This window comes from Solanum stenotomum, chromosome 2 (genome assembly GCF_019186545.1).
Source record: "Solanum stenotomum isolate F172 chromosome 2, ASM1918654v1, whole genome shotgun sequence".
In the NCBI taxonomy this organism is placed as follows: domain Eukaryota; kingdom Viridiplantae; phylum Streptophyta; class Magnoliopsida; order Solanales; family Solanaceae; genus Solanum; species Solanum stenotomum.
In genome coordinates this window covers 50,480,137-50,490,032 of record NC_064283.1, presented here as the reverse complement: position 1 = coordinate 50,490,032, position 9,896 = coordinate 50,480,137, and the positions used below count along the sequence as shown (strand labels likewise).

The window sequence follows — 9,896 nt, the reverse complement described above, 5'->3', positions numbered from 1 at the left end:
GTTTAATACAAAGCTTACTTGTTAAGCCCTTCAATGGTGGTTTTCAGATTTGTATTCTAGCGAAAGAGAAAGGGTGTAAAATGAATTAGAATTAGAGGTAAAAAGAAACAGATATAGTTTAATCACTGTATTGATACGTGACATTTATTGATTGGGCATAAAAAAAATTATTTCATTCCCTATGCGCATGTGCGTCGTGCTTTCACGCACTTGACCACCTGGGCAAATATATATATTTAAAATACGGTATTAAATAGTCTAGGGGGTAATAGGTCCTCCGTAAAGTTTGGTATCGTAACAACAATTTCGGCTAAAGTTGAAGTATTTTTCAGACCCTTTTCCCCTAGATTTATATTATAAATAGTTATAGGTATTTTCGAGTATTAATTTGACAATTTCAGTAGCCACTATTCCTAGGATCAACTTGTGTGTTAAACTTAACCTTTAGAAGGCTAATTATCTTGTGACTTGTGAGGCTCATTCAAGTAGGGGCGTTCGTGGTTAAGTTTGGATCGGTTATTGATTAAAATAAAAATAAAATCAATCTAGTAAGTTTTTAAATTTCTAAAACCAAACCAAACAAAATGAAAAAAATTACCGTCGGTTTGGTTCGATTTTTCTATTTTTTTTAATTTGAAAGTAATATTTTTTTTGAGGACATACGTATCTTGATAGACAAAGTCACCTAGTATATGAGCAATCCACATTAAATCTACCAAGATTAGGGGTGTGCGAAAGTCGAACCGACTAATAAAGTGAACCGACCAATAAATCGAATCAAAAAAAGTGTTATTGATTTATTGTTATTGGGTTAACGATTTTGTAATGGTTTTATAAAAAAAAAATTATTGAGTTATTGGTTTGGTATTGATTTTCAATATTGGGTTATTGGGTAAGCCAATAAACAATTAAGACTATACTAATTTACAACTTTTACCTATACATAAGTATTAAATATTTATCTCAACATCTTCCTAGTTATGTCTTTGTGATTTAGCCTTCAAAATATACTTCAGTGTGACTTTGAGTTCACAACTTTACATTATACAAATCGTCAAAACCTAAGGTAAGAACCTTATTCCTCTTAATTTCTCTTTGTGTTACACAGGTATAGTTCTTTTCATATTTGTTATTATTGTTTCTATTTTATGAGCATTTGTAAAGTTGCATTATTGTCTTGTCGCGTCAAATTTATTAGAGAAGTTATATATTTACTTTCTAAGCATTTTTCTTATTGGTTAAACCAAAAACCAAATTGTTAAGGACCAAAACCGATAAAAAATATCTTCTTATTTTGGTTATTGATTTAGTGTATTTAAAAACTGAAAATCGATAAATCGAACCGATAATACATAAAACTGAATTGATCGATGCACACCCCTAACTGTGGGTTCAATTAAGCAATAATAGAGTTATTATTACACGAACAAAGTGATTCAATTAATAGAAAGTGTGACTATCTTATGTGAGGTAGGATAGGTAAAGACTAATGTAATGGATTTTGAGGGACTTGGATTTAGGGTTGTAATAGTTGGGCTAAAATTTAAAGTGTTGGGCTTGAGAAAATGGTAAACTTAAAGAGTTAAGTTAATTAAAATTTAACAAAATATTTGTATTTAATTTATGAAAATATATAAATAATTATAAAATTTGTATATCTAATTTCTCGGTTCGGTTTGGTTATTTTTGTGGTTTGTATTTAGTAAAACCAAAACCAAACCAAATATTATCGGTTTTCAAAATTTAAAATCAAACCTAACCAAATCAAACCAAACCAAATATCATTTTTTTTAAAATTTGGTTCGGATTATAATTCGAATTGACATTTTAACCATAACCATGAATAGCTCTACGTTTAAGTATGCGGAAAGTTCTAATTAAATCGGAGGTAAAGTTTATACTTCATTAAATTTTATTATAAATTAATTAAGTAATTTTATCTAATAAAATTTCTTTTCGATAGTTTAAAATTTAACAACTTATGAAGTTGAATTGTTTTAAAAAACTTACAAACTTTTAGAATTAGTTCATTATAAAAAACGAAAAAGAAGTATACTTGAGTATCAACCTAGAATTCAACCAAACCGCACCAAGAAGTAACCAAGAACCATACTCATGAAGAAAATTACGTAGAAGAGAATAATCTGAACCATGTCTCCCCATGGTATTTTATGTTGTAGATTTCCCAGAACTCCTAGCAAAGAGAAAAGAAATTTAGTGAAGAAATCAAGTACACTTATGGGAGTGTTAATTCAAGACGTCCTTTTGGTTATATACTGTGCCTTCATTCTTCATTGGAATTATTCCACAGATTCCTAATGATCATTTATATTCCTCCTCTTCTAATTCCAATACAATTTTTTCAACGAAGTCTTAACTTATATGTTTCGACAGTGTAAAAACTTTTATTAGTGTATTTTAATATCATTATAACAAAAGAGACATTTAGCAGTAATTGAGTTAATCTCATTAATTCTGGAGTCGCTAAAGCCTTTAACAGTATTTATATAGGATGTTGGTTATAAATACTCATTTTTATTATTGACGTTAAATATAATATAGTGGGAATTATATTATATTGACGCTAAATCTGAGATTTGAGAAGTCAAGAGTAAATATATTACTCCATCGTCCATCCGTTTAAAAAAGTGACCTAATTTGACTTGGAACGGAGTTTAAGAAAAGAAAGAAGAAATGTCAAATGTACCAAAATGTCCTTTAATCTTGTTGCCTTAAACATGCCACGTGAAAAGTTGAAGATAAAGTGTTGCCAAAAAAGGAAATGGGTCATTCTTTTTGAAACAGATTAAAAAGGAAACTATGTCATTATATTCTTTTTTAAATGGAGGAGGTAATATTTACCGTATAGACTATATGAATAGTTACCAACAATAGTAATTAGTCTAGAGTTCAACCAGTATTCATCGATCGTGTAAATTTTTTACGCTATCAGGTACTAACAACTTGCTAGGGTACTAAACAATTAATGTCAACATTTACTTACACTATCAATGTATTTATGTTAAACTTATTTTAACCTAATAGTGTAAAATAAAAATGTGAACTTTCAATACTCATTTTTCAATTTTGTGTCTCCTACAATTCCATAACCTTAGTGATTTAATTCCTTGCAGTTGAAGCAACAATTGGAGTATGTTATGGCCGCGTAGGTACAAACCTTCCACCACCATCAGAAGCTATCAATGTCATAAAAGCAAATGACATTTCGAGAATTCGTCTATTCAATCCTCATCCAGAAGTATTACAACCATTTTCTGGAACTGGAATTGATCTTTTGATTGGAGTACCTAATGAAATCTTACCTACCCTAGCTAATAGTCCTGTGAAAACCTCCATAAAATGGCTACAATCAAATATTTTTGCCTATGTTTCTCCTAATCAAGTTAAATATTTAGTAGTTGGCAATGAAATATTCCTTGAAGATCCATTTTACTCCCCTTATATAGTTCCTTCAATTTCAAAACTTTATCAAGCTCTTCAAACATTAGGCCTAGCTACAACCATTAAGGTTTCTTCCTCTCATGCATCTACAATACTTTCCAATACATACCCTCCTTCTTCCTCTGGAACTTTTGAATCTAATGTCAAACAAATTCTTGTTCCTTTATTACAATTTCTACGTGACACAAGATCGCCATTAATGGTGAATGTTTACCCCTTTTTCGCTTACATTAACAATCCAAAGTATGTTTCATTGGACCATGCACTATTAAATAGGTCATCATACATGGAATATGACAAGAACTTGGCTTACGACAACATGTTTGATGCTTCCATTGATGCATTTGTTTATGCCATGGAGAAGGAAGGATTTAACGATATTCCTGTGATGGTCACAGAGACAGGATGGCCAACTTCTGGAACTGATGGCGCGAGCATTGACAATGCCTTTACTTATAATGAAAATATTGTGAGAAGAGCTTTGAACAATGTTGGCACGCCTAAGAGGCCTGGAGTTGGCTTGGACATTTTTTTGTTTGATATGTTTGATGAGAATGGAAAAAGTGGGGAGGAGTTTGAGAGACACTTTGGTATTTTTGGAGACAATGGAATTAAAGCTTATGACATTAGGTTCAACTAGAGTAAGATAAATAATGTAAAAAAATAAAAAATGGAGTGGAATTGTCTCAGTGATTCTCTAGCTCTGAGTAAATTAATATTTTTGAGGTGTGGTTATTATTAGAACGTAATTACTGTTATTGCACTTCACATGTTGTTACTGTTTACTGTTTTACGACATAGGTTGTTAGATATGTATGCACCACTTTAAGAGTTTATTCTCTTATTTTCCTAATTTATTGGTTTAGTTTCCATGGTAGGAATTTATATATTAGTTCTTTATCGAATAATAAAACAGTCTTTTGTTTCATCTTGCTCAATTACTTATATGGTATCATAGCTCACATCTAAATTCTAAGGGATTCTTTTTCACGCTTTGACTACCATCACAAACTCACTCTTAACATGCTTGAGAACGTAAGGAATGTAGAACCTACTGGCAGCAACCCTAACAGTTATTGTTTCCATGCTTATGTGTGGGCACAATTTGTTCGGACATATTGACAATTCTTCTCCCGCTCCCTCATCAACAATCACAAAAATAGTAAAGAAGTGGCAAAGCTAGCTTACAACACTTGGTTCCGCCAGGATCAATTGATCCAGAATGCAATAATGGCTTCTGTCGACCTGACAATTGCTTCAACCGTGGTTGTTGCCTCCACTCCTAATTGCTTGGGACTCCTTGCACCTGATTTATGCCAACAAGTCCCAAACGTGAATTTTCAGCCTTCATGATTAGTTCACACGACTATCAAAGGATTCTCGTCCAGTCATCAATTATCTCCATTAAGTATGCTCTATCTACAATGAGCTCGCCACTGCCGGTGCTACAATTACCAACAATCAGTTGGTAGTGAAAGTACTGAGTGATCATGGGTTAAATTTTTGTGAAATTTCCGTTGCAAGAGATTCCATCATCTCATCTGAAGAATTGTATGCGAAACTAATTGATTATGGCCTCTTCCTCAAACATGAGGAATTGAAGAAAGAAACTCCTGCAATAATTGTTGCAATGGCCACTCACGACAAATCCCCTTATTCAAACTCACTGATTCTTTCTCTTTAATTCACCCAATGTTTATTTCCTTGAGATTTATCACGAAATTAATATCACTCATTCCTTGATTTCAACACACTTGTCTTTATTCATTTTAAGAGTTTTCCCCGAATTTAACTGCTTGTGACAGTGTACCTTTGGATCATGTTGACCGACGTGTTTCATCTTTCTTTGTTAATCATCAAAACTGCATAAATCCCAACAATATATACCAGGACTATTATTGTTAATAATCCAAAGCAATTAATTTGTTGCAGAAATTGATTTGAAAAAGAAAAGAGAAAACAATAAAAGGCTGTCAATGTCCACTCGTATCGCAAAATTTATGTACATTTTCAGATTATTTACTTGAGGTCGCTGTATGAACATATAAATTTTAAATTTTGAATTTCCCTTTGAAGCAGAGAACGGAAAAAAATCGACACGATTAATTTCTTCTGACGACCATTTTCATGTTGTTTAAAAATCATAGTAGGAAATGAGTCATTAATGACAAATTGTCAACCTTAATTTGATGTTCCCTTTACAGTGCTTTATCATATGATAATAATAGAATTTATTCTTCTCTCAAGATTTCCATATCTCCCAACAAACAATAACATGAATTGATTGCAGAAGAAGTTTCTGAACTCTGTTGTAAGACTTCATAGCCCACCAATTTTGCAAGGATGGTTTTAGAAATTATGTAATGCAAGTTATTTTTAATGTAACAAATCAAACCGTTGTGGCTGGAAGGTGGTGCTCACACGACATGTGATCCACATAACTTTTTTTCTCCTGTCATTTTTATATATTGTTTTTCTTTCATCTTTTCACGATTTTTCATCTACCCCTACTTCTCCAAAGCTACTATGCACTCTTTATGCCACATTAGGACTCGGGGCATGGTGTTTATATCAATTTGAGCTAGTATGTGAGGATCGTCATAGGACCCCAAATTTAAGTTTGGGAGGGAAAATATGTATTATCCCATCATTTAATTAAAGATGGAACACATTCTGAAATCCATCAAGACAACTTCGATACAATATTAATCCCTTAAAAACACATAATTTTATATAAACAACTACTTAAAAAGGCTTATGAAAGCTAGAATAGTTTGTATAGCTGTGCATAAGAGGAGTATGATGGCTGCCACAGTTGAAATTCCTGCTCAAGGACTATTGAAGTAATTGTGCCTCAAATTTGCCTTCATTCTGTTCCAGGGTTGTTCACAATGTTGAATTACTTTTCTGCATTCTTCTTTGTAATAGAAATCACTTGAGACATTGACCCCTTGCCCAATTTTATTAAAGATGCTAGCTAATTCATTGTCCTCTCCTAGATTATTGCTTATGATTCCTTTTCGACGAAGCACATTCACATCTTTGTCTGAGTCGATAAGATAATCCATAAACACTGCAAAATCACTGAAATGTTTAGGAAGTACATCACATGTTTGTTGCTCGTAGGCAATGAGATTTCTCAGGAGGGTCTCTGTTACATCATCAACTTCAAAACAAGGAATTTGCATCCGTCCATTCTCAAATTTGATATCAAACAAAGTTGTCCTATCTTCAAGGTCACTATAAGTATTTCCAACTTTTGAAAATCTAACTCCTGCTTCGCAAAGCTCTGTTACGTTAGGTATATTGGCATGCCATGTTTGGTAGTCTTGATCTTTTGATATAATCTTCAAACTTAAGTCTTGAACATGCCATAAAGAATTATAGTATGAAGGATGAGACGACATGTGTACGAGTTGAAGCAAATGTTTGATGCATTTGACATCACCTTCCCTCTCAAGATAGGATGCATGAGCCATCTTTGGTAATATAGAAAAAAAAGTCTCCTTTACTAGTTTTGTGATTGGTAGTTCATCAACTTCCTTTGTCATGTATTGAAGCTTGGTTAGCACAAAGAAAGGAAGTTGGTTTTCTAGTAACAAGTCTCGAAGTACAAGGTTTATCATACAATTTGTGCTTATTATTTTGTCTTCTCTATTAGGCTTCATTCCACTACACTCTCGAATAAACTCAACCACGAAACATCCATCTAGTAAAAGTATTTCTGAAAATTTGTCAACGATATCATTGTCCAAGTTCTCTATATCATCGTAACACTTTAGTGCTATGCCTTTAAGTTTCTCAATTTCAGTAATGCAATGTTCCACACCAAGCCCCCTTTTACGCTGGAGAAATCATCGTAGGTACATCAATTTGTACTTTTCCATTGAACCAAGTTGTGGATTCTTTTTATGGTAAGGACCAATGGAGATCAACATTGGTGTATAAGCATCTGGATTTGATTTTCGTAGCCCTACGTTTACTTTGAATATGGCAATGAATTTTTTAGATGTATATTTGTCCAAATCCTTCAATTTTTCATCAATGATATGATTTGCAGATTTATTGGTATATTGACCATTTATTTTTCCTGCTTCTTCTATCTGTAATGAGTAGAACATAATCATTATTTTTTGCAACATTATGGAGATATTTACAAAAAGGATTATGGAGAAGAATGAGTTCTTTTTGTATTTTCAATCTTTGAAATTCTATACATAGGGATAAGGAAGAAAATAGAATGAGAAAGGGTATTATTGTAAATTATAAAATATATAATAGTTACCAACCAATAAAAGGGATTACTATTACTTTTGGCAATTGCTAAAAGAAAAAAAAAATTGAGATCCCTTGAGTTGTGAATATATGAAAATTATTTTGGTTTACCTTGTTCCATTTTATACAATGATACGATACAATAAAATTTTTAGTATTCTAATTAAATTTTGAAACACTTTCAATCTTGCATTTTATACAAAAAGAAAAAAAAAAGTAATGCATATATGTTTGACTTTGAGAGAGAGACATTATCTTTTTTAGTTTGATGAAGAAGTGGACATTGATCATCTATTGTGGTAATCTCAATAGAGTGTGACATCCCTCTTTGACAACTTTCCTTTCTTGATGTATGGTTCCTACAAAAGAAAGATATCAGGATAATAAAAAAAAATTTTACTGAAAAATGTTTAGTGGTCATTTCTATAAATATTTTAACTGAATAAGTAAGAAATAAAATTGTAATGTTTTCATATGAAAAAAAATTAGAGTGTTTCTCATTATTTCAGTGAGATTTTACTTTCCATCGTTCATTCTTTTTCAGTGAACTAGTTCAATAAAAAATGAGTGATTTTTTTTCTTCATAGCACAAATTACTCATTGATCCACTATAGAAAAAAACTTTCTTTTTAGTAGTGTATGAGGTGAAAATAGTATAGTATCAAAATGGTATAATATTAAAATATTTAAAATTGTAATATGGTAACCATGGAAGATTGTTACGATTGAGTGGTTAATATTCTTTTATTCATGCTAAAATTCGCAGGGTTAAGTTGGGTGAATGAAGTTACCTTTAGTAAAGAGAGCACTTCACCTTTCAATATGAAGCTTTCTAGCAGGATTTTGAAATAATCAATCCCCAAAGTAAATATTCAACACCAAATATAAAATAGAAGATAAAAATTAATATCAAGTAAGAATCTCAAGACTCAAATAAAAGTATGAGTTATTTTGCATAGATAATTATTTTGTAATGTTTAGCATAAAATGAGATGGTGCAGAAAGTTACCTCTTTGGTTAGGCTGTGTTTTTTCTTATGTTGGTCACTTCTACTCTTTGCTTCTCCTGGATTTATAAAGGGGAAAAAGGGTGTGTTTGGTATGGATGAAAATATTTTTAAAAAAAGATTTTAATTTTTTTTTTTATATTTGATTGGTCAAAATTTATAAAAATAATTTTATCTTAAAGTTTAAGTTTCTTAATAATTAGGAAATTGTCTTTTCGAGTGGAAATATAGAAAACAAGTTTTATAAGTGACATTCTACATTAATTATTTTCTTTCTCACCTTTCAATGCACCTAATCCTCATCCCATAAACTCCACCCCTACCACTCTATAAGTAATAGAGTCGAGATTTTCACTAAAATATTCACAATATGAAGAAGTAAACATAGAAAAAAAATCGAAGGGAATTTTTATCTATTATATATACATAAAAACTAATTTCAATAATGTATAAATAGTATATTTTTTCTCCAAAAAAGTGATGCCGAACTCCACCCTTGCACCCAACAACCAACTCTCACCCTATTTCCTATAATATTTATTTTAACTCTACATAAAATTCTTTAAGATAATATTTTCTACTTATAAATCAATTTGTTTTTTTTATATTAAATAATTTTTGATGAAAATATATCGACACACCCAAGATCAATAATTGAAACCAGTATCTTGATACGTGGCCTTGTTTTGGCCTTTCAACTCAAAATACTGTTGGCAATGAGAAATCGTTGACTCTAAGTCAATGATTCATTCTTTCCCTCAATTATTTTGCAAGCTCGGCGTGATTAGAGATATTGACTTATTTGTGGTTCTTATCTATTTACTAGTATAAAAGGTGTCCGTGCTAGCACGGGCTTAATATCTTAATATTTTTAATTTTAATTTATATGATGTAGGTAGAATTTAAAAAGTTAATTAAATTTTGATATGATTTTTAGATATTTAAGTTGTTAATTACTTTTTATTTGTGCAAATTTATTGTGAAGAGTTTCATTAAGAGATTCATAATTAATGTATTTTTTGTCATCGATCGTTGATTTTTCACTCAAAGTAGTTATAAGATATAAACAAATATTACCGACGTTCGAAATAATTAAAGTCATAGCTAAAACGAATTCCATAAAGCAATAACTAAAGAATATGAATTTAAAACT

General features: G+C 31.1%; 1 protein-coding gene and 1 pseudogene across 1 annotated transcript; one reads left to right on the top strand and one right to left on the bottom strand.

Annotated features, from left to right (window-relative positions):
- The first annotated feature begins 2,238 nt into the window (after positions 1–2,238).
- LOC125857103 (glucan endo-1,3-beta-glucosidase-like) lies at positions 2,239–4,102 on the top strand. Its single transcript, XM_049536772.1, has 2 exons — positions 2,239–2,306; positions 3,130–4,102. Exons 1-2 carry the CDS (start codon positions 2,239–2,241, stop codon positions 4,100–4,102), a joined length of 1,041 nt encoding a protein of 346 aa, XP_049392729.1.
- Positions 4,103–6,089: 1,987 nt separating this feature from the next.
- On the bottom strand, positions 6,090–8,782 carry LOC125857095 (putative UPF0481 protein At3g02645; annotated as a pseudogene).
- Positions 8,783–9,896: the final 1,114 nt, after the last annotated feature.